Source organism: Rhopilema esculentum, chromosome 11, assembly GCF_057945365.1.
Source record: "Rhopilema esculentum isolate cy_ngs chromosome 11, ASM5794536v1, whole genome shotgun sequence".
Classification (NCBI taxonomy): domain Eukaryota; kingdom Metazoa; phylum Cnidaria; class Scyphozoa; order Rhizostomeae; family Rhizostomatidae; genus Rhopilema; species Rhopilema esculentum.
Window position 1 is genome coordinate 5816141 of NC_142825.1, and position 24851 is coordinate 5840991.

The window sequence follows — 24851 nt, forward strand, 5'->3', positions numbered from 1 at the left end:
AGGATTTACGGTATGTTCTAAAATGTTTGCTTCTTTCAAAGCTATTTTTAAGAGAATCTAGTTGGAATGGAATTGTTATTATCAAATGAACACGATTGTCTAACATCTCCATATTTTTTCTTCGTATCCTTACAACTAATCAGGGGGCGGGGGCAGATTCCCTTAAAAGGTCATGCTTGCCTCTCGTTAACGTAACAAGAGGTGGCTCTTTAAAGAATCATCTGTGTCCATTTACAAGGTTTGGAGGAGCTCATTATAACATTGCAGTTTACACCCTTACCTTCTACAATAAGGAAAACAGAGAAGGAAAGAGGACCTTTACGACAGGAGGAAAATAACACCTCGCCTAGTCGCCAGGTTAAAACATATACGGATCAGTGACAAAAATAATCATTCTGTTGACATTTGATAGTAAACTCTAAACTGAAAAATATAATGCTCAATACACTAGTCTAATTTTACACACATCGTACTGCTTTGACGACAATTCCTCGCTATTAAACAATGTCCCTTTTTCTCATTCATTCTTAATGACATCTTCTATCCATGTTTTGGCCTTGTATATGTTAGTAAGCACTGTGAACTTTCTGCCATGGCATCCGCGGTTCTTCTGGACAACACCCGCCAGAAACCACGAATAAATTGCCCGTCTTCCTCCGACAGTACGCGATCTTTGGATCTTTAAAAGAAAATATTTCAATAGCAAAATCGTCGTACCTTGCAGCTATTCTAATCTTATCGTGAAAAATTATTTGTCAAGTCAGCAAACAATGCTATTTACAGCAATCCCTTTCGCCACCCGAAAATTCATTTAAACCGTCACGCAAGTTTTCATTTCATCAAAGGAATCGGGCAAAACCCGTTTTTAGGCTGGGAGCTAAACTCAACATTTCAGTTGAAGAAAACTGCTTGAAAATGCAAAATTGAAAATATGCAGTTCACAGAGAGGCTACTTGATATTTTATGAATACCAGGTTTCGTGATGGTTCTCTGAAATTGGGCCATAGCAGTCCTGCTCCCCAACAACCTTTTTGTAGTTAGAACAGCCCGCGCATTGGAGAACAAAAATCATTCAAAATGAAAAAAAATTAATCTTTACTAACCAATAGAGGGCTTCCCACGGACGCAGCACAAGCCGCGTCTCCTGAAGAAGCTGCCTTAACACATATATGATTTTCAGTTATTTTAAATCTTCGCGTGGCTTCCTTGCATCTAGTGTTGCCAATGATTTCAACATACCCTTGTCTCTGTTCCAAGTAAGGCTGTGTGAAAACATACAATTTTTGGTTTGCACTTAATTAGCATGAGAAGAAACAATCGATAGAACAGAAGAATTTACATTTATTTTTTCTTTAAAGATATGTTAGATCAATACCCTAAAAATATTAAAGAACAAGAAAAAAAACGAGAATACGAAAAAATATTAAAACCATAGACTTCGAACAAAGCAAGGGCCGAGATACTTGGAGGACGGGGGGCCTTGGCCGGGGTGGTCCATTGACTTGAACATATGGAACTTCTACTTAAACATATAGAAATAAAATGTATAGAGATAAAGGGCGTTTCTACTCACGTTTTCTTTAGTTCCCCAACCAACAACAAATGCATTTTTAAAAGGTCTCACACTGAGTAAGTTGTCATATTCATCAGGGAAGCACACTGTCCTAGCGTACTCGTTCAATTCTACTTTCTTTTCGACCTTCAGCATGGCAAGATGAGCTGACGCATCCTTCCGTTGACTTATGAAAAATTTTCTAATTCCTCGTCTTTGCTCGGAGCCAGTGAAATTATTTCGGCTATTCAATCCTGAAATACAAATTTATTGCTATCAACTCTAGGGGAAAAATGGTCACTCGCCTATGAAATGCAATTGGTTTTTTAAATAGTGGCTTCCTATTTTTGATCAGGCAAATTTGGCAAGGATAGAAACAGAAGGGCAGCAAAATTGGTACACCTCTCATCTCGCTTCTCTATCATCATTTATATCTTAATGATATTTAGCCCAAGTAGGTTGGCTAGGGTGACACAAATGACCTTTTAATAGGTATTACTGTAACCCATACCTGCAACTATGTAAACATTGGCTGGTTTGGCGGATTTCAAACAGGAGGCTGCGGTCAAAACCCAGCTTGCATCCACTAGAATTCCTGCGCATCGCGTCTCTCCATCAACCTCTACAGTAACAACCCAAGGCCAAGCCCCGTGATCAGTGATATCTGTCGTCTTTTTAGGTGTTTTACTCTTTGTATTGCCACCTTGACCACAACTTGTATAATCTGCAATTATTAGAAAATGAGCTCCCTTAGCATTAATTCGTGACGAAGAAAAGAAGCTTGTAAGTTTGTGAAAAGACTGTGGCAGTAAGTTTACATCTTGAATAGAATTTCACACAAAATTGCTGTCTATTATATTAGACTAGAATTTCAGGGCCTACGCCAAAAATTTGTAAGTGGGGGGGGGCAAAGCTAGCAAAAGTAGGGGGCTAAGGCTTCTTTCCTCGTTTTACTACGACTTTAAAAGTACCAGCTTCGCAAAAAAGTGGGGGAGGGCATGGCCACCCCGGCCCCCGAACGCCCCTACTTTTTAACTGCCTGTGATTATATACAAGAATGCAGTTGCACATACCAACAAAGCTTTCATTCACCAATTTCTTTAGTTTACCAAACATTTCGTAATCCTTGATCATCCAGATATGCCTTTGGAAAGGGAGGGATGCAAGCTCCTCCAGGCCTTCTCTAGAAACAAAGCCGGACACACCAACTGTGAAAATCTCGACCCCATCATCTCTTAAAACCTTCGCATTTGGTGCAGGATCTCCTCCAATGTTGTAATTTCCATCCGTGATAAGGAACAGGACCTTTTTAGCGAATTTCCTCGTCTGTGGCAAGACGTTCAGTCTAACTGTATCAAGCGCCAGTCTTGTTCCAGTACCGCCACCAGAAAATTTAAGGTTTGCTATATCGGAAAATAATTTGTTAGATAAATATTTTACTAAATATACTTTATTGATGACAGATACTGTTTTTGAAATAAACATCAGCTGTAACAAAGAAATCAATTCGAGAGTAGGTAGGGATACCTTGTGTTATTTGTTCAGTTGTAACGCAGTAGTGTGATAGAACAAGCAATATCTTCACATTTTAATTGAAATAAAAGTCAGAACTTCCAAAGAAAAGAAGCAACACTGCCAAAATTGGCAAGAAAGTCTTTTCTGTTGGACGGAAATGTATTATTGATACCTCCATTTTACAGCTTACGATAAAATATATATCTAAAAGAGTAAGGTAACCTAAAACTATATTCTAAAATGTATCCTTAGCTCGATTAGAAAGATTTTCAGGCTCATCAGAGAAAAGGCAAAAAAATTAATTAAGCAGCAAGAAATATTGCGACATTACCATATATCATAAACCTGCGAGCTCTTACCTAATTCCTCCTTGGCAATTTTTTTTTCGTAAACCCGATCATCTTTGAGGTTGAAAATGATTTTAGCTTCGTTGGCAAACACAATCAAGGCAACGTGGGTTCCTTTCTCGCTTGATGATATTCCAAAATATTCAACCATACTTTCTACAAAATCCAAGGATCTTTCGAAATTCTTTCGCCCAACGCTATCCGAGACGTCTATCAGAAATATCAAATCAATGCCCCTAGCAGCTGAAGAGAAGCCGGCAGATCTCCCTCGACCATCCACAGTAAGCAGCTTCAGCCTGTTAACGAATGTTTTCTTGAGTCTTTGTGCATCCACTTTCAGTGCTTCATCTAGCAAAAGAACATTCATTATGTCATGGACAACAATAGTGGAGGATGTTTAACAGTGGAGGAAGAAAGCATTTAGTTTATTAAGATTTTCTGCAATAGCAAACAAGGACTCTAAGGAGTGTCAGAAGAGAAAGCTTTTAGTATGTTGCGAAATGCTTGATTTTTTCTTAGCAATTTCCAAGAAACCAGTTTGTGTGGATTTCGCGGTTTTGGGTGAATCCACACGTATTTTTGGGTGAATGAGCATCTTTTGCGAAAAGCCAAATATAGGTTAAACCGAAAAAACGGACTACAGCTACTTTTGAACTCTTCATAACAATTATTTCAATTAATAATATTTCCTTTAATCTATAAGGTTTTAAAAAGACTTTGGTGGCAAATATGACTAAGTTTGCCAAATACTTTAAATCCTTGGAGTTTCTCTAATTGGAAATACTTTGGCTCAAATATAAATTATCGCAAAACATCCAGACCTATTATAAGTGAAACGAATTACTAACAAGCGAAAAATAATTTCCGTGCAATGAAGTGATGTACGTATTATTGTAGTGTGTTTAGAAACATCATGTGACGAGCACAGCATTCGGAAAATTAAGATGGCTACTAGCTAAAATCCTTCACAAAACATAATAAGACCAATGATGAAATCAGAACAAATTTATTGATAGTAATCTACAAGAATTGTTTTTGATCTCCCCCCTTCCCTTCAAGCAATGTTGTTGAGATCCTGTTATTATATACGATTTTTGCACACACGATTTGCAACTATTTCGTCAGATCTTAGCAAACAACATTGCTTGGAGGGGGCGGAGGAGGGAAGGGGACGGTGGAAGGTTTCAGCAACAAATAAGTCAACCTGAAGCCTAATTAAAAATTACGAATGGCTTACGAAATCATTTCGATAGGTTTTCTTTTGGGTAAGTTACGCCAGACAGAAGTCGGCATTTTTGTGAGGGGGGGGGGGGAGGAAATGCAGTCTCACTATCTTTGTGGACGATTGTAGGCTCCATCCAAACTCGAGATATCGGCTATAAGACCCTATAGTAAGTTATAAGTCGGAAATGTTCAATCGCCTGCATCACTGAGATTTCCATTTATTGGCGAATTATAGCCGTTGGTTTGCTGCTTGTAGAAACTCATTTGCAATATTACAAAAATGAAAGTTGACTATGACCAACCCTGATAAGCAAAATAAATATATCACAGGTTGAAATTTGGTCAAACTTCTTAATTAACGCTAAAATCCCTGCTGCTGCATGACCAGTTTACTTGAATTTTTGCAGACATGGGGGCATGATGCCCCCACCCCCATCCCATCGGCACATCCCTGGTTACAACCATAAGGCTTTCCTTTAACAAAAGTGCTCACACCTACAATGAATGACTTGGGGCTCGCATATTTTGTTCCTATGTGTTGTGAATTACAAGAATAAAACAGAAATAACACACATATTGAAACACAAAGAAGCTTATTAAGCGTGCCAGCACTTCCTAAACGCTTCAGTACGCACCTTCTAAAATGCATCTGGGTGGCAGGGCATCCCATGAGCCGCCCTTTTGACACTTGATAGTCTTTTCACCAACCAAAGTAAACCCAGGATTACAAACAAAACGGAGTGAGTAACCTGCCAGAAGAAGGGAACCCAACGCAACGCCATTTGGAATTTTTCCTGGATGTGTACAGTCTACAGAAAAAAATGAATTATCTCGCACCCTAAAGACTACAGCCAAAAATTAGTAAGTAAGAGTTGGTAAGTATTTTATACTTTCCTTCAGTATCATACTGCTAATAATTAAGGAACTAGTGAAAAAAGTACAGTAGGGTTAGTAGATGAAATGCAAAATAGAGTCAAAGGAGGGGAGGGGTGGGATTTTCAAGCTTAAGTTATCCACTATTGTGATGCTATATTTTTCAAGCAATGATGTCATGAAAATATAATTTCAGTAAAATTTTCATTTGACCACAAAACCTGACGCCACAAAATGCCTATAGACATGTAAACCCAGTTGAAAATTGATTTAAATATAGCAATTAAAGAATCGAGCTTCCCTAATGAAGTATTGCAGTTTTGGAATTGATCATGAAACTTAGCTTAATATAGTCTATTGATTACATAACAATTTCATGTTACAGTAATTTTACGAAGAAGGCCTGTGCGTATATGACCAAGCCTTGTAAAAAATTACTTTCTGCATAATGATTTCTGCATTCATATAAAAACTTACACTTTGGTTCACAAAAAGGATCGTCTTGTGACCATCTCGCATTTGACTGACAGACTCTTGATGTTGGTCCCGTAATTTCGAAGTTTTTGTCACACTCATAATTCAATATGGAAGACTCTGCCACGCTGTTACCATTAATTCTCCCATTTTTCAAAGTTTTTGGTACGGAGCAATAAACACGTCGACTTTTCCCTTGGAACAAAGAAGTCTTTTCGTAATACGTTCATTAGGTATACTAGATGTTTGCAACGCGACGAAGGAGCGCAGCTTATATACTCTGATCGCAAATTTTATAAGCCACTGGCAGCGCATATCTTCTGCGCTTAACCGCTGACTTGACCTTAGAAGCAGCAATGTCAACCAAGAGATTATAAACTAAATAATGTCACGTAAACACATGAAAAAATATAACAGTCTAAATCTTTTGAAATTTGTTAGTTCTGATTATTGGCTGAATACTTTTGCTATTGATCCTCTAAAACGACATTGCTAAAGAAGCTGTGAAGCAGAATTTTAAAATCCAAAGATCCGAGCCATAAAGCAATTTGGTTCTTAACAAATTTTTGAAGAGCATTGTATGTTGTCGAATTTCAATTTAATATTTATGAGAAATAGTCATGATTGATAATATGTTGCTGGATGTTCTATTCAAAATTTATATTGTTAACATTGGGCGAGGCGTGCAAAATTCTAAGAATAAACACGGCGAGAAAACAGTCAAAACATTACCTGCTCTAAAAATGAGAGCCTAGAAGGCGGAGAATGACGAGGTAGCGAAATCTGTAAACTTTATTGTACATCCTGAACATGAAAACTATTTCAAAATTTTAAACGAATCTCTAAAACAGCAAATTCTGACGAGCGGTGATTTTGGTCTACTGTTTGCATACCTTTGCGACCCTAGTGTTGTGATACATTTTGAAAGATGGCCAAACGTACACACCATGCGCTGATTTAAACTCGAACCAGTGCATTTTGAAATGAGAGGCAAAGTGTATGGCATATAAATAGTCTTTAAAATACATCAAGCACTACTCGAATTCAACAAAAGGGAATCAGCCAAAGTAGCACTTAGGAAATTCTGATGGTTGAATCTGTGAAATGCAAAACAACAATGCCTGCCAAAAGTATACTTGGAACACTCAGCAATTTACGCTGCATTTTATATCTTTCATTCCTTTCATGAAAAAAATTGCTACTTACGCCCCCTTCCCCCCAAAACAATGTTGATGATTCAGAGAAATATCATAGAAGGAGCGCAAAAGAAAGTGCTTCCTAGAATTCTAACCCGTTTGATAGTAAACCAACATTGTTCTGTAGGGGAGAGAGGGGTGATTGATTTTGACCTTGGAAATTGATGTCAGTGTTCCAAGGCTTTTGGCAGGCATTGAAGGTTGCCAAGCCTCACGGTTTGGCCGTGAGACTCACGGATATTCACCTCTTCTCACAGTCTCACGACGGAGCTACTTTTCTCATGGATTTCTTCCTGGGCCATGAATGCGCAAATCGCGATGAAAGCATGAAGTTTGTACAAACATACAATTTGACATGCTGAAAAAGATGGGATCGGGACCCAGTCTGAGAAATGAGTGTCGATAAATACCTTTTAGCTTTTATCACAATTTGCGCAAGATCGTCCTTTCAGAGGCCTTGGCTCCTACACGATCAGTGGTTGCTGAACACATTCCATTCCACTACATTGTTTATGACAATCACTTGCCCAGACCTGTTGCGCGAATGATTGTCAAATGCGTTCATGTATCAGTATATCTATATTATTTTTCATTGTTTTCTGTGTTTTTCTTGAATGTTTTCAATGTGAAATAAACAAATGTTTAGGCATTCTGAATGGTCTAGTTTTGAACCATTTGAGCGCTCCAGATCTACTGAAATTCGGAATTCATCTGCCATCAGCCCTGGACCCCAGTTCCATTGTTCACTAGCTGCGCTTGTGAAATCTCACAGGTATTATTTTCCAAAACTTGGCATTGGCAACCTTGCAGAACAAAGATCAATCAGCAAAAGAGGAATTATAAGTATCAACATACTCGAAATGCATTTGGGTTTAAATCCGCTCCAGTTCCCATCCTCTTGACAAACTCTTTTTTTCGATCCAACAAGACGATACCCTTTCCTGCAAGTCGCTCTAGAGAGACCTCCTGGCAAAATTCCATGGATGGTTTTGCTCCCAATATGAACAATTTTGCCTTTCCTCAGTTTCTTAATGTTTCCGCAAACTAGAAAGATATATACGCCTATAAGCTTCGTATCATCTGATATCATACTTATGTTTTCATACTTATCATACTATACTTATCATACTATATATTATACTTATCATACTTGTGGCTATTGTGCCTTTACCACGGGTCACATGGAGGCAGGACCGTATAGGAAAAATAAAAAACCATCTCAACTAGGAACACGACACAGAAGGACGTAAAAATAACCCCTTTTTCAACGAAAAATTAATCAAATTTTCCTACATGCATTTTTTCCCCACTCTTTTTTGAAAAGGATAGCACCCTTATACAAAAAGCTTCAAAAAAATTGGAAGAAAAGCACCAATCGTCACAAAACCTCTTTGGCAGCCTTCTTCATCTGAATTATCATCACAGTCGGGGAACTTATCACAATGGTAACTCTCTTTAATGCATTTGCCACTTTTGCACGTGAAATATCCTTTCTTGCATTTTTCTCCTGAAAAAGCAATGTGCAATTTAGCGACCGTGTATAACAGACATGTCATTGAAAATAATTTGCAAAATAAAAAAGAATTTAATGCTCATAGGGGGCGTAGCTAGCGATGGGTGTAGAGGATGTGACACCCCCCAAATTCTCTATGAGAGTGTCGGTAAATCTTCAGTTGGTCTAAAAATTCCCTGTTTTGTCGGTAAAATTCTCTATCAGTAGACGAAGTAGCACCAACATTTTTCATCATCTATGACTTCTTCGGTACATTTTACTACTGATGACCCTCCACCATCTCAATCGGGAAGGTCAAGCCACTCATGCTCATTTGTGTCATTAAAAGTACTTTATAATGCATATTTGGACGTTATTTCTAAAAAATTGAAGTAGCCATAGCTGCATCATCAGACTACTTAGCTGGATACTTTGCAGCTGTCCCCCTTGTACATATTTGAAAATAATAAGGTACTTGTAACCAAGGAGGTACTTCCTACCCTTCCATACACGGGGGTTTATATAAGTAAAGTATTTATTTGGTCACCCCTCAATATCTAGACTGTGGTTGAAGGAATCTCGCTAATTGAGCCACACATTTTGACGCCCCGAAAATGGTTTTACGGTTACTAAAGGATTTCAATTGTGTTCTGGCAAATATCATTAAAATGTTCACTGACACAAAATACTTAGTTTATCTGCTTTGACGTGAATTTTCAGACCCCATGTTTTGGTATGGACCCCAAAAATTAATAGCTTTCGAGCACCCCTGGCTTTGTAATGTTGATATCTTCAAATCCATCTTAGTGTTTCTTTTATTGTCTGTGGAAAAGACCAAAAATTCGTTTCTTCCTCTGATTATTTATCCAGACAGGCGCTCCATGTATCCGTGGATTGAGGAGGGTGTCTATAGAAAAATCAATTTTTAGCATATAACTGAAAAAAGCAATTTATCTCCCTCCATAAAAATGTGCATTTCATAGACCCAGAACAATGTACAGCGACTATGCAATCAATAATCTCCTTACTTCAGTTCACGACTTTATAGGACTCAGTACAGTTGCATCTTTTACTTTTTATAATCATCGAAAGTGTCATTAATATTTAGAACCACTACGGTTGTTACAATCACTGCCAAAATTACTTGGACCAACCAACACTTTGCGCTGTGCTTTTTTATTTTTCATTTATTTCCCGAATACAACTACTTCCGTCCCCCTTCCCCCCCAAAACAATGTTGAAAGTATAGAAAAATATAAAACAAGCCACAAGAAAAAGCGTACTCCATAATTTTCTTTAGTAAATCAACATTGTTCTTAGGGAGAGAGGGGGGGAGGGGGTGGCTGAATTTGTCTTTGAAAACTAACGTAAGTGTTCCGAGACTTTTGGCAGTGATTGTCGGTTGCATCATGAAAGTGGCTCACTTTAATATGGCAATGCATGGCCCTACCTTCTACAATAACGAGAAGCAGTGCAGCAATGAGAGGGGCCTTTAAACACACCATCTAGGAGGAAAACACTGTGTAAATTTAGTTCTTTGGTTTTTTCAATAATTAAGAGAATTCAGAATTAGTGGAGTAGCATTGTTCATATCACTTCAGAAAGTTACACCCAAACATGCAAATAGATGATCTGGATAACTTAACTCAAGCACTCTTGGTGCCTTAAACCACTTTTCGCCACCAACCCATTCTTTTTTTATTTCTTTGACCTTTCTAGGTAGGTAATGGTAGGGGGAAGCCAAAGAGACCTATAGCAATACCACAAAAGGTAAAGAAGGGAAGGACTGAGGAGAGAAAAAGATGACATCAGGCCTTTTGATACCGAAGTTGAATTCTTGGTTGAAAGAACAGCGATCCAATTGAATGTTTTAAATTTTTCAAGCTCTGGGAAAGAGAGATGAGGAGAGTTCGGAGTTTCTCATGTTTCTGGCACACCTCAGGGGACCAGAGATAGAATATCGTATCTCCTGGCTGCCCATAGGTTGTTGGTCCCTCGTCGGTGATTTGAAACTGTTTATGTAATCTCATCTTCTGGCTGAAAAATTTAATCTTTCAAACAATCTTCAAGGTTGATAACCTTCTTATGTCATAGATTCAACTTACGTCTGTCTGTATGTAACCCCCGTCGTTCATGTGCACATATGAAACACCCTATTTTGTTTGAACTAGGCTTTTATGTGAATGTTAGTTCTAAGTCTTATAGAATAGACCTTGGATTCTGCTTCCTTTTCGAAATTCCCTGCTTCCCAATTTTCTCGAAACCTTGAAAACATTGTATTACTCTTTTTATTAAAAGGCATCTAGGGCAAGATGCCAATAGCATTAATTAAACAACTTGTCACACGTTATTATCAATTGGATTTCCGTTAAAATTAATATCAATTGGTTTCATAAAGTATTGAATTCCATTATGAGAACAGATCAAGCAAACGTAACAAACGAATGCCTAAAAATAATAAAATGTTTTGCACGACTGCAAGAAAATAAATGCAATAAATATTCTGAATGGTATTTTAAGGCAATCTAAAGAGCATGGTTGGGAGAACCTACGGGCGGACCTGACTCTAGTAGTGTAGCTCCTTGGGGCGCCCGTGCCCAATAACTATACACTCATTTTTTAAAAGAAACTGGCTATAAGAAACGAGTACTGGACAGTCAGAAAAAATTAAGAAACTTCAGTACTCGTAGCAAACAAATTAAGAAACTATTAAATCGTGATAAAACTGAGAACAACGAAATTTTTTTAAAATCCAAGAACATTATTGCCTTGTTGGCCTAGAACTTAAGACACAAGAGATAAAAATAAACTTCCCACATCTAAATACATAATCAGAACGGAAGCGAATCTCTTGACGTGATATAAAAGGTCACGAACATTTCATAACATCATTCATGACATGATAGTTAAGAAACTCTTAGGAAACGATGAGATTTGAAATTTCCAGAACATTAAGAAACTGGAGTACTCAACATCGACCTTTGTTTCTTATAAAAAAAATGAGTGTAAAACTGAAGAAGAAAACGTTAATTACGTTATGTAATTGAACAAGAACTCTATATTTTCATTAAAAACCCTCTAAACAATATTAGTAAAAATGATGCAAAGAGATAAAATCAAGGGACATTTACGGCTGCCTTCTTTTGCAATTTTTGGCACATTAGATAGGCTGGTTGAAACTTCCAGGTTCATCTCAATCAATGTATACGAGGCCTTAAAACATGCATTGACGAAATAAATAATTAAGACGATATGTTCAAATTTCATATAACATGATTCTTACCTTCGCAGTGATGGCTACCTATCAGCTTCCAGTAACAAGTTAAAAGTATTCCGGTTAAGGTTCTGTTATTTTGTTTAGTTCCGGTTATGGCAGAACGGATGTTTCGTCACCAATAACTCGAAGATATCAGCTAATGAAAAATTGAAGTTCCTGGTTTCAGTTCAAAGTAATGGACTTTTTTAAATACAAAATATGTCTGCTGGTTTGACCTGAGAGAAAACAAAGTTGACGGCAGCATCTCTAAATTGACGGCAGAATAATTTATTTCTCTGCGCCCACAACGCGCTGTCTAAACTACGCCTAAAACGTAAGGTAGCGGTAGCCCGTAGCCGGTGACTCGAGAAAGTGGGCTACCGCTACCTTAGATTAGCTTGAAACACTTTTCGGCCACGCCCTTTAAATTAGCTTGAAGCACGATTCAGAATGCTTTTTACAGTCGTTTACCGCGTTTTACAAATTTTTAGGCATACTTTGTTGCGTTTCGTTAAAATTCAATTCTTAATTCGGAGTTCCCTGGGACAGTTTGACCCCCCCCCCTTTGTCCCCCTCTCGGAGGCCCTGTTCATATTCCACGCATCTCTTTCATAGTTGCCTGTTTGTAAATGTTGACCTCCTCTAATTCTGAACTGTTAACTTAAGTATACATGTAAGTGCAGCGTTTTCTCACCAAAGATTTTGTTCATATTAGATATTTTCTTGGGTTTTACAAACTCACTCGAAAGGGGGCCACCGAGAAATTTCCCCGTGTCCCGCCTAGCCACAACGCCCGCTAAGGATTTTATCTTCATTTCTGTGACTTTTATTCTCTTGAACATAGATATCTTTGGAATTAACAGAGTTATTTTCTCGAATTTATCTACGGAGGGCCCGGTTATTATGAAGTTGAGAAGGCCCGGGTTGCTTAATGGCTACGTTTCTTAAAAATTTTCCATGCGCCAAAAGTTAGCTTATTTTTGGTAAGACACCTAGTATAGTTTGAGATCGAAATATCAATCACGAAAGCTTGGAATCTTTTTAAAAATGCATTTGCCCGGAAAGCCGGCTTGCTTGCCATTGGGTCTTGAAGCGTCCCTGATAGTATCTTAGATTTCCTAACGCGCCTCTGCAGAGACTGCACCACAAATTTAGACTGGGGACTAAAAATCAAGTTTGGTTAATTTTTGAAATTAATCCTGAAAAGGCATCTCCCAGACAAAAATTTAACTAATTACTATAACGCTCAGATCAGACAGCTCGACGATTCTCCGAAAAACATTTATCATTGATTTTTAGGGAGCCCCCAATGGCACCGTGCCTGCCCTAACTATAAACTGTATCCAGTTAGATTGCTACGATGGCTCAGTTGGGGAAGCATACTACTGTCCCACGGCCCGCGCTCCCGATTCCAAGCTGGTGCAGCAAAATAACAGAATTGTCCTATAACCCTGGTTGTGGCAAAATTTCTGCCGACTGTGTTTTACTTGTGGATTTTGTTTTTACTTTAGTCTACGAACTGATAGATTTGAAAACTTTGATAAAAACAAGGGGGAGGCATGTCCTCTGTGGCGTGGGCGCCCTGCTGAAAGGACCAGGCTTTTAGTAAGAATGAGAAGGGACACCATCTTTGTGTAATTCTAGGTATAGAAATAGAATCAAAAGGTGTGTTCAAGCCGAGAGGAAGAACCGTAAACTATCTTCAGAAGCTATATAGTGACAAATATCGAATGCCAATATGTGCATCACTCGAGGGGGTATAAAGGGGGGGGGGTTGGTTCACCCCTAACCACAAATTTCTCCCAATGGATCTGCTTTAACGTTTTTCTTATATGACTGTATGCTTGGGAATTATCTGTTTTAAAAGTTAACGAAATATGCCAGTGGCACGAAAAGGAATTGCCAGTGACAGATTGGGTTGGAGGGAATAGCTCTTTAAGTTGATTCTGATTTCCTTTCACTTTGGAGTTAAGTGTGGTCGATTCTTGCGTCATTTTTAAAACCAAAGAAAACAGATAAACACAGCTTGTCAGAAGACTAAGAAAAAACTGGTGCAGTACCATCCAGTCTTTTCAACACAGCCTCGTGCTGGGAGAGATCTGGAATCCAGTCTGTTGTTAAAGTAGTGTTTCCAAATAACTGGGGCATGTGTTAGAACAGACATACTATAGTTTTATACTTGCATCTTCATATATATGCGCATGAATCAGGGCTTGCAAAAGGTCCGGCAGTGGTTTTAGCACAAATTCAAATTTTTAGCACAAATTCATTGAAGGAAATTGTTGCTGTTTGCCAAGAAATTTTTAACGTGAAATCTCCATTGCTTGATTTCAATAGAGACATGGAATTCACGTTGCTCTCTTTCTAAGGAACGCTGTTTTCTTGCGATATACACACCATATAATTTTTGTTCTGCACTACTAACAAAAAACTAAGATTAGCTTTCAAAATACAATCATCTGGTATTATCAGCGTCTGTTTTACCAAATTTCCGGCAATTCGGAGATAAATTTCAGCGACTAATTTAATTCTAGGAAGCCAAAACAAATTTCATTTCACTTTTTACATCAGCCATTCTACAGCATTAGCCACTTTCAGTGAAACAATTAAAGACAGCCAATCTTTTTACTTCAGTTATATTGAAGGTGGAAATGCCTGTGTGGATGTGTCCATTATTATCAACATTTTTTGTACTGGCATTATTTTTTTTTAAACTTTTATTACAACCATTGAAGAATAAAAAGTTTTCTTACGTGTTGTATGAATTACTACTTTTATGATAAAAATAAGCAGCAAACATGGGACCCGGAGCAAGATATAGGATACATCAATACTTTGATAGTATCTAGCTTGCTAGTACTAATATGAAATTAAATCAAAGTTATTAGAGATTTTCAGATTAACACTAACCTTGAAAACAAACTATGAGCATTGTGCTTTATTCACGTTCTCCTTGATCATCTAATACAGTATAAACAAAATGATTGCTCTTTGAATAGCTGAGATAAAAAATCAAAGACCAACAATTAGTTCTTTTTCTGTATGACAGTCTATTTTTCGGACAAATGTTTAAACAAATCAAGCAACTTAAAAATATCACTTTCAGTGGCTGGAAACTTTGTCAAAGCTTTACAGGAAATCTTGAATTTTTTCTTTTGCTGCCAGGAAGAAAAATCTTTTTTCAAGCACTGACATAAATATGCATGCTGTGCTTTCAAATCCAAGACCTCACCAGGTAGAATTTTGGGGCTTTTGGTCAGTATTCTCCATACAACTGGGTTCCCCTTCTCCTCTGCATCCAGGAGTAATGCCAGCAAAGGTGTATCAATGTATTGTGCTGTTGTTTGTAACACAACTCTGAATAGCAGCTGAGCAACTATGTGTTTGTACATTTATATCATCAAGCACGTATAGATAGATTATAGAAGGAGTTTCGACAAAGCAAAAGCAAGCATCGAGCACTCTTAAAATTGTGAGAATATCACTCATGGAAATTGGAGAGGATATACATTGTGACTCAACATTGACAATCAAATACGTAAAAACATAAAAATATATTAAAATATAACAGAAATTAAGGAAGTCAGGGCTTTAAATTTTGGGGTGGAATAAGGGCAGCTGCAGTCCTTCTTCCTTCCTCTGTCAAGAAATTGAATGTTGCACAAGCATTTGGCTAAAAAAATAAACATTGGGATGGCTTGTTAAAATAAGTTCCAAATTTAAAATTTTCTACTTAAAATAGAAGCATTTTGAAATCAAATCTACATTTCATCACTCTTATTGGCATGAATCAGATAATAATAATGCTGACAATGAAAATCTTGACAAAGTGTCAATTATGATAACAATCATGCTGATTATGACTACAACAAAGTTAGTAAGGACGGTGGTTGTGATGACAAAAAGTATTTCGTATGAATGCATAAACCATATAAATTTGAATAAAAAGTTTTCCATTTAGAAGATGTACATGTAGTGTAGTACATTAATATGCAACTTACAGTGTCAAGTACTTCTAGAGCAATATCATTCTCCTTTGCAAACTTCCAGATTTCATTTGGCAGCTGTACAACTTTGTCACCAACCCCAAGAACTAGTATTTCTGAAGTGAAATGGAGAAAAATGAAATCATGTGAGACATTAATATAGCATGCAACACCCTCAGTTTTCATCATTTGGTCAGCAAAGTCAATAATTGGTCATTGAAATTGCCTGACAGTAGGTAAAAAAGCAAGAAAATGTCTTTTCCATGTGAAATTTGTAAGCCTGAAACCTGAAACCATGTTTTCAGAAACAGAAATATGTTTCCTTTCCTAGCAATAAGAGCATGTAGTTTTTATTCAAGTGAAAACTGCTTGTAGCACCAATATTTCAGTTACAGGACATGTAGTTACCTTGAAGAAATGTAAAATGAGCAAAGGTATCAACCAAAACTTTTTGTAGCATTGGGTTGAGCTGTGTTGTAAAAATAGATATTGAAAAGACAGCCCAAATTAGGCATTTCCAACATAATAAAGAATGTCACAAGTTTATTAAAAGAAAGGAAGCTGGCCTACCAATTCTAGGCTGAATTATTGTGAAGAGTGATAGACTTTCAGGTGTGATTTGATGATGAGAGAGGACCTATCAGTAGGAAATCAGAAGGCAATTATTTGATGCAACATTTGCAACAATCTAAATAAAGCTAAAAATTTACTTATGTTAAAAATATTTTAATAGTAACTAATATGCTCTTCTTGATGAACAATTTTTTCAATTTCTAGATCTACTGTTTCCAAAACCATGAGCACTGTTGCATATGTTTTTGAGATTGGGAGCCTAAAGTGCTGTAGCGGTAAAGCCCTGGCCAAACGCTCTCGACATTTTACTCGACAATGCTTGACATTTCTTCAAATCAAATGTTGACAGCATTTGGCCACCTTGAAGAGTGTTGTTGAGCTTTGTCAAGCATTGCCGAGACAAATTTGAACAAGTTCAGAATTGTCAAGTGGAAACACTCAACATTTTTATTGTTTCAGGTGTTGTTGAAGGTTGTCCAGTGCATTTGGCCAGACTCTCGACATTCTGCTCAACTCTTGCGAATCAACGCATGCACAATATGCAATATTTTGAACTTACCCTTTACCCAACCTTTCTTTTAGCAAAGTCCTTGTCTTTCCTCTTTTTGCCTTCTTCTTGTCTTCGAGAATAGTCACAATTAGACCAGCGATAGCTTTACATTTCCTTTTACTTACCTTCATGTTTATCAGAAACAGAAATCGTGAGCTTTTTCAAAAAGGATTATGCACTTGAGGCAATAGCCTTGTTTGTGAAGAGTCGAGTGAAAAGTTGAGTGAAAGTCTAGAGCATTTGGCCACCACTCTTTGAAAGAGCAAAACATCGCTCAACATTTGTCTAGCACTGTCGATTGAAATGTCGAGAGTGTTTGGCCAGGGCTTAATGACAGCAAACATGACAATAGCAAAAATGCCGAATTAAAATTTGCAAATTGTGCCTGCTACCCTAAATAATTGGCCTGCAACATTTACGATTCCCTAGATACTTGATTTGGTCAAACCAGTGTTTTAATTAAGAGCAACGAATTACATTTACTTAAAGACACAATTAAAGATCTTGAAATCTCTTTAAAATTTGGATAAGGAGACACTCTACATGAGACTGAGGTCATTACTTTTTACACGAGGCAATTACTTTGGACTGGAGTCATGGACTAACAGACAAATCAACAATCTTAACATTAAATTAGTTGTTTAATAAGTATGGCTATCAATGGAGCTCCTATTTTCATCAAGTTTTTCTCTGGGGCAAGGGTTTTTTTACATACCTTCCAAGAAAGAATTCCTTTTGGCAAAATAGCAACAGAACCCACAATTTTGTTTTTTCCAATGTTGAATCCCACAGTGCTATATTTCGAAATAAATGGTACAAATTCACTACTATCACTTTTCTGTTCATTGATGATCTTTATCTGAGTTTTATCTTCTTCTCTTGGTTCCATAGTTTGATCATTGATGGAGTCATTTGTATTTTTGAAAATACGGTTTGTTGAATGAATGCTAAGAAAAAATAAAACGCATTTTAAAATTCTATCAATTAATCATGGATAAAGATTCACTGTAAGCCATGCACAAGCTTTTTCATTTGTAAATAAAATAAGAGACAGAACAATATTTACTCTACAAGGGAACCTGTCTGCTTTTAAACACACTTATGCAAACCATTTTCAATGTACAAAAATAATCATTGAATTATGTACAAATATAATTCAACTATGATTGAAAACCATGGTAGGACACTGACATCATCACAAAACTAGAATTGAGAAATTGCAACAACACGCTCAGCTCGTCGTCGAATCAACATGCGTGTGATCATATAACAAACGTACCATCGATTTAGCGTAGATCCGTTTTCAAGCTGTCTAGAAAAGATTCCAGTTAACTTTCGTAGCAGATTATTATTGTCAATAAGCATTTTGATATCCATAAAAGACGATGCTTTCCTCGGTTTAAAGTTGCTGTGAATAAACATGCGAATGTGTCTTTTTTGGGGCATATCCTGACGCGCCCTAAAGTTTGGTGGTTGCATGAAAGGCCTTCTTGTAGCATGAAAACAACATTGCCTAGCAAAATTTGATACTTTTCGGAAATAATTTACAGATGCACAGTTACACCCCATTCTTCGATGAGATCTTGTCTTCAAACTTACATAAAATTCAGAGCATGCTGTATAGACCTCCGTTTGAAAAAGAGTTCGGCATAGCAACAACAACACAAGCTGAAATAGGCCTATTTTTCTCACATGGCGTTGACAAGACATTCCTCATGTAATTTAGAAAGCAAGACTGAGTAGACATATAGCTTTCAAAGATGAAACAGAAGAGTTTCAAAACAAAGCTAGACTTAGCTGGTATGGAAATTGAATTTTATTTTCTTGTTCGTATTTTATTTAGCCTGTCTGACTGGAGCTTTGCCAAGCAGAAATATGGTGACCAGCCTGGAAACTTTGTCTCTTGCGCGGACAAGTTTACTCTGAAAATTTGAGACTGCGTGCTTGAAAGCATAAATTTGTTAGCGTTTTTAGCGTTAATAATGGTAAATGTTTGCGCGGCCAATATGCAATAGTGCGAAGTTGCGTGCGCGGGCAATATATTGCAGGCACGCAACAAACTTTCCAGTCTTGTATGGTGATTATGCTAACAATATAAATAGTCAGCCATAGTGGGCCGGAGCTGTTATTAACAAATATTGTTCTTTTACGGTTTATCGAAAACCATTTTTGTTCCAGTTAGCGGGTTTGGTCGTCTTATGTGATTTACATCGCTTTAAATCACTGCCAAAAAATTGGGAGATTTGTGCTAAGGTTTTGGGCGATAAGGCGCGAAATCATATGTATACGCTTTTTAAAAAAATTGAAAAACATTTGGTGTTCAGTAACTCAATATACCAATGACTCACCTGAAATGACGAAGCAAGTACATGTTGCGATTTTGTGTAGATGTTTTCCATACTCATCTTTTCATAAGTATTTCTTAAAGGGATGCGCATTAGCTGTTAATACAGCACAGAAGGAACATATCATACACAGGGAATACACTCATTTTTTATAAGAAATTGGCTATAAGAAACGAATACTGGACTGTCAGAAAAAATAAGAAACTTCAGTACTCAAAGCAAAAAAATTAAGACATTGTAAAATCATGATAGAACTGAGAATAACGAAATGTTGTAAAATCCAAGAACATGATTGCCCTGTTGGGCTAGAACTTAAGACACAAGGGATACTTCCCATATCTAAATACAGCATCAGAACGGAAGCAAATCCTTTAATGTGATATAAAAGGTCACAAACATTTCATAAAATCATTCATGACATCTTAATTAGAACCTTTTAAGAGCAATTAGTATTGAAATTTCCAGAACATTAAGATACTGGAATGCTCAACATCGACCTTTGTTTCTCATAAGAAAAAGGAGTGTAAAGATCTTTAAAAAAATCATACAGTTATTTGTTTTGCCACAGAGAGAAGTGAATTATAGCTAGTTAATTTCACTTGAATTAGCCTTAACTGGGAACACAACAACAGTTGTTTTGGTTCGGAAGTTTTTTTCATTAATTTTCAAAACAAAGACTATAAATTTTCATTTGTCAGATGCCTTTTACCACACTAGGACAGCTTTGATAAATTATAAATGCAATTTTGGGCAAAAAATTGCACTTTGTCAATGCAGTAAATTTTCCTTTGTTTGGAAGCTTGCAAATATTGCTAATGCTTGCATGTGCAAGGTTGAAGGATAAAATAATTTCACTGAAAAAACTTTGGTTTGCAAGGATGTTTCAAAAGTGTTTGCCAGTGTTTAATTGCTTGTTTTCTTTTAATTTGGGCACAGTCAGAAGTTTATGCAATATAAGAGCACTAAGCAGTATCACAGCCTGTTCAAATGACTTAGTATGAGCCAATTACCTGATCTCTGGAAATATATATCTGAAGGGTCTGAAGGATTTGTCAGTGGTAACCTGTAAATCTAGGCAAAATAAACAGAAAAATTTGATTTTTATCCAGTGCATATTTGATTTATACTTAACAAGCGCAAAGGGACCCTACAATAAATATAGAAGGGACAATTTATTTGGCAAAATTTGCCAAAAGCTAATCTACTCTGGTGTTATGTTGATAATAGTAAGGCCATTTCCATACTTATGTAATGCTTTGCAATTACTTTAAAACCCTGCAAGATATTGCAAAAATTAACTCATAGTAGTTTATAATGATTTTAAATTGTCAATTTGCAAATGTGAGAGTTCAACTAAATTTTTTCCAGGATTACATTGAAAAAGACATTCATATAATTTTTAAATAGAAAAATAGCTTATATGCTCTAATTCAATGCTTGGCCATAATTCAATAACAAATTACCGTAAGGCTGTGTTAACACTAGGTGCTTGTTGAAGAGTGCCAGTTTATGCTTGCTCGCTCCTACTTTTGGCTGTTCACATTGCTGATATTAAAAAGCTTGTGCAATGGCATTGTTCATAGGAATTCTTTTGTTTAAAGTGCGTTTATGTTTGTTGAAAAAATGCCAAATATGAAATACAAGAATTAGGAATAGGGTATACAATCATTCGTTAGCAGAAAATTAATGATGATATAATGTTAAAAGAGGATGAATTCAGTGGATCTATCACCCCATCTTGTCAAATAGCCCTTAAAAGCTGGTTGTTTATCGATTGCAGTGAGTGATTACTTGCCTGCACTAACCTGGCAGCAAGCTAACAATCAAAATTGCATTACCTAGCACCTTTGTATTTGAAAATAGATTCTTTGCAAATTATCTGAAAGCAACTGAAGGCACTTTCAAAAGATTGTGCTGCATGAACACAGCCTTAGACTTCAAACTGAGCTTTCCTGCTAATTGTTTCAGAAAAGCAGGCTATTTTCAAATGAGATTTTTGGGTTGTCACACAAAGTTTCTAAAAGTCTACCTCCACGTAAAGCATGCTTTGTAATAGTCATGCTTTGTATGGCAAAATCAGCCTCTGTAAAGGTTCAAAACAATTTGTCGAAACTGTATGCTTAAGTTTATCTGAGGACTATAATTTCTAGGTGCTACATAGAGCTCCATGACAGTATAAAATCCTAAATTTTTTATACTTATTTAAATTTTTGTACCCATTGCACCCTTTTAGCAGATCCCAGATTGAAATTAATGCTAAATTATCTGCTATTATTTCCAAAGTGTAAGGACAACATCCTTTTTTGTTCAGAAATATAACATTTTCGCTGCAAATTGACTTGTTGTTAAATGCACCAGCATTTCTTTTTAGGACAGCTGCAAGAATTTGAAAAATTTTTCCAGAAGGGTGATGCAAAAATATCATCAAGGCTTATAATTACCGCTGGTATCTTAATAATAAGCCTGATAAAAAGCATGTGGTCTAATTTGTTTGTTTTGATCTGTTTTTTTGTTTAGATGGTCAAACCATATTTGTGGCTGGTTAAACCATATTTGTTTGTTTAAATTTTAAGGCGTCTTGAAGTCACTGAAAACACAAGAAACACCATGGAAAGAGAAGATAAGACTGGCACACAGGCTTTTACAAGGGGACTGCCTATTTCCAAATAAACTTCAAATCATTTTAGATTGGGCTTGTCAAGAGCTTGTTTTTAACAGCGCACATAAATGGTATGAATCTATTTTTTTTAATCATTTTTGTTTTTTGATAATGTCATGAGAAATTAGAAAGTTGTTAAAATTGTTGTAACTCTGAAAACATTTCCATATCTCAATTTTCCTTGAAATTGTGGCACCAACATGCCAAGCTATTGGATAAGCCTTTGCTTTTCAAGTTACTTTAATGTTTTCTAAATTTAAAAACAAATTGGTATTCTTTTCTGCTCAGCTTCAGAGTAAGTTTTTCCCCTTGCTATCTCTTTGTCTGGCAGTTGCAAATGGATAGGATTTGTATGATCAAGTTTTTTATTTCAGAAAGTAGCTTACACTTTGAAGCCGTATTCAGTATTTTTTGTTATTTTTTTATACCTACTACATCGACTTCTCCCAAGAGAAGATATCTGGTAGTAGAACCCTATTGAACCCTTAATCTAAAGAAAGAAGAAAATTTGCATTGTGTGAGTGAGAGTAGTTTGCCAGGTAGCTCCTAAAGGTGACACAGTTATCTTGTTTCACATGATGCTCAGTGCATATCAATAGATCTTCAAGTTAAAGTAAAATTATGTCATATGTGATACAGTTATCTAGCAAGATATCTTGACAGACCCAAATACTGGAAACCACAAATCTACTTTCCATTACCTACAGCCCCTCTAATATAGAAATCTGAATGAATATTATTACATTGTAAGGAGCTTAGTAAAGTGCATAATTACATTTTTCAATCTATTCAATCTTTATGAGTGATTGTTCCACCTTAAGTCTTTATTTCTTGATTGCTATTTTAGCTACCCCACTGAAATGCTTCAGGAACTTTGGCAAATAATTGTAGAACTACTGCAGACTATCAAAAGCAAAAACAAAGCAAATCACTTGTCTTTGAGAATATCTTTTATTGAGGTATGAATAAAGAAATCATGTTCAATGCTTATTGAAATTGCCTTTTGGTCAACTTTTTGCAACTTTTAGATTTTCTTCAAATTGCAGATCAACTTGTTTATTAAAATCAGATTACCATTTGTTTCAAAAACGTATATCAAAGATTTAATGAAGTACCTGTGTAGTGTCAAAATTTGTATCATGATTTCTCAGCTCTATGTGATCATGTATATGATAAATAAAGTTTCTAGATTGTTTTTTCAATATAACAAAACGTTTTTAAACTTATTTCATTCTTTTTATTTTGAAATAATCAGCATTAGCATTTTGCAATTATGAGTTTTTATATGTACCCATTTAAATTTGATTGTATCTGCCAATGTCATGTTCTCTTCTCATGCTTCTCTCGTTTTTTCTTCCTAACTTATTTTGTATCTGTTTTAGGTAGTTGTGAAGGAGTTCCAAGAACCAGGACTCAAATTATCATCCTTCATAGAGTGTTGCAGAGTAATGTTTTCTACTGAAGAGTTCTATAAACCAATTGTTTCTAAATTTGAAAAGTTTGTAAGTTTTGTGTTACATAGCCTTAAATTTTTATGTATTGAGCACTCAGTTAATTCTTCAGAGGCATAGACAATTTCATTCAACATTTTAAATGATAAGATTTTCTCCAAATAATTTTTCAACTTGCCAAATATTAAAAACTTGTAGCAAGCAAGCAAGAAATTTTTTGTAACTTGCATAATACCGTCTTTTTTCACCAATCTATTTAATAGAGTAGAGGACTTGGGATTACAGTGGCAAAGTCACTGAACCAACAGTCTTAAGTTTACTTTGATGTATTTATGAGCAAATTTCAACTTAAAAAGATCAAATAAACAGTTTTTAATATTGTGCCTTACATCACATGTTAGATTTTCAAAGTTTTGCCCAAAAAACTAAAAAGTCTCCCTTTGTAAGGAATGTTTTGAAAAGGTTAAGATGGTGGTTGTGTACCATCCACATGTCAGAAAAATAAGAATTTTGTACTATTTTGCCTGCCTATATTTTACTTATAATTCTTATAATTCCATTATCAGAATGAAATTGACAAAGTAAATATCCTTTAATCAATCTCCAGATGAATTTCCTTGCAAGTGTGCTGAAGTATTCACATCAATTGTATGATGTCATTGGTGAAAGGAAGGCAACTGAACTAGAAGAAGAAAAAGACCTCATTGCAGCTTATTTTGCATTAGTTGATGTCTTGCTTAAACTTTTTGTGAAGCTTTTAAAAAACCAACCAAACATACAGAAGGTATTTTTAAACATATAACATTCATTCAGCCTATATGACCTCATTTTAAAAATAATAGATTTTGCTAAGGTTTATCTTGCTTCCTTTGACATGTTGTCAGTTGATTACTGTTTGCAAGGTGAGGAAAAATTTTCCCGATACCTGATTAAGCTTTGTACAATATTAACATGATTTCAAAAAATAGCGAAGGCATTTCAAGGGTTTTAGTATTTTAGCCTTTTTGTGATGTTCAATTTATATTTTGTAACCAAAGAAAAACTAGATTACACATAATCACCAAAATTGATTTTTTGCATAAAGATCACCTTGAGTTGAAAGTTCATATTCCTAGAACGACTCCCTGAATCTTAATATAAAAGTGAGGATGTATCTTGAGTGAGGATGTAAAGACTGAACGCAAAATATATTTTGGCATCTATTAAATATAATTGGTTTAGTGTAGTGACCAGAGTGGTTCTAGTTTGGGTCTCCAGCTTTGGTGCTTATTATGGTCATCAAGCAATTGAATCTTGGAGTTGCAACTTTTCTTTTCTCAACAACAAAGCCTGTACAAAAGCTCTAACTATAAGGTATT

At 36.1% G+C, this 24851-nt stretch overlaps 3 protein-coding genes across 6 annotated transcripts in view; 1 reads left to right on the forward strand and 2 right to left on the reverse strand.

Annotated features, from left to right (window-relative positions):
• Positions 1-376: 376 nt before the first annotated feature.
• Positions 377-12057, reverse strand: LOC135693962 (complement C2). Of its 2 annotated transcripts, XM_065212560.2 has the most exons (12): positions 11957-12057; positions 10124-10178; positions 8569-8688; positions 8037-8225; positions 5989-6180; positions 5274-5447; positions 3427-3762; positions 2626-2955; positions 2064-2276; positions 1574-1806; positions 1104-1262; positions 377-679 (listed from the first exon to the last, which is right to left on the reverse strand). In XM_065212560.2, the coding sequence occupies exons 2-12, from the start codon at positions 10176-10178 to the stop codon at positions 518-520; spliced, it is 2163 nt and encodes a 720-aa protein (XP_065068632.2). In that variant the 5' UTR covers positions 11957-12057; the 3' UTR covers positions 377-517. The 2 variants fall into 2 exon arrangements, with proteins under 2 accessions (XP_065068632.2, XP_088967157.1); XM_089111031.1 differs by lacking the exon at positions 5989-6180.
• Positions 12058-15393: 3336 nt separating this feature from the next.
• On the reverse strand, positions 15394-18661 carry LOC135693970 (NADH dehydrogenase [ubiquinone] 1 alpha subcomplex assembly factor 3). The gene is made up of 5 exons (XM_065212580.2): positions 18318-18661; positions 17754-17985; positions 16486-16552; positions 15931-16031; positions 15394-15602 (listed from the first exon to the last, which is right to left on the reverse strand). The coding sequence occupies exons 1-5, from the start codon at positions 18605-18607 to the stop codon at positions 15513-15515; spliced, it is 780 nt and encodes a 259-aa protein (XP_065068652.2). The 5' UTR covers positions 18608-18661; the 3' UTR covers positions 15394-15512.
• A 20-nt stretch (positions 18662-18681) lies between these two features.
• LOC135693959 (unhealthy ribosome biogenesis protein 2 homolog) overlaps positions 18682-24851 on the forward strand; it is a 61867-nt gene continuing 55697 nt past the window's right edge. For all 3 annotated transcript variants that reach the window (XM_065212554.2, XM_065212555.2, XM_065212557.2), the window contains exons 1-5: positions 18682-18838; positions 21957-22113; positions 22890-23001; positions 23425-23544; positions 24101-24277. In XM_065212554.2, the coding sequence (XP_065068626.2) occupies positions 18799-18838; positions 21957-22113; positions 22890-23001; positions 23425-23544; positions 24101-24277 (606 nt within the window). In that variant the 5' untranslated portion in view covers positions 18682-18798. The remainder of the gene's footprint in view (positions 18839-21956; positions 22114-22889; positions 23002-23424; positions 23545-24100; positions 24278-24851) is intronic.

What these genes read in the sequence shown, in the direction of transcription:
- LOC135693962 (XM_065212560.2), bottom strand. Translation starts at nt 10,178, where the DNA reads ATGGTGTGTTTAAAGGCCCCTCTCATTGCTGCACTGCTTCTCGTTATT. An exon ending in TGAAGAAGGCTGCCAAAGAG is followed by an intron (nt 8,226 to 8,568) that starts GTTTTGTGACGA and finishes ATATCTTTCTAG; the next exon opens with TTTGCGGAAACATTAAGAAA. An exon ending in TAAACCCAAATGCATTTCGA is followed by an intron (nt 6,181 to 8,036) that starts GTATGTTGATAC and finishes CTTTGTTCCAAG; the next exon opens with GGAAAAGTCGACGTGTTTAT.
- LOC135693970 (XM_065212580.2), bottom strand. Translation starts at nt 18,607, where the DNA reads ATGGGGTGTAACTGTGCATCTGTAAATTATTTCCGAAAAGTATCAAAT. An exon ending in AAGGAATTCTTTCTTGGAAG is followed by an intron (nt 16,553 to 17,753) that starts GTATGTAAAAAA and finishes TCCTACTGATAG; the next exon opens with GTCCTCTCTCATCATCAAAT. An exon ending in CTCTAGAAGTACTTGACACT is followed by an intron (nt 15,603 to 15,930) that starts GTAAGTTGCATA and finishes TTATTTTTTTAG; the next exon opens with CCAAATGCTTGTGCAACATT.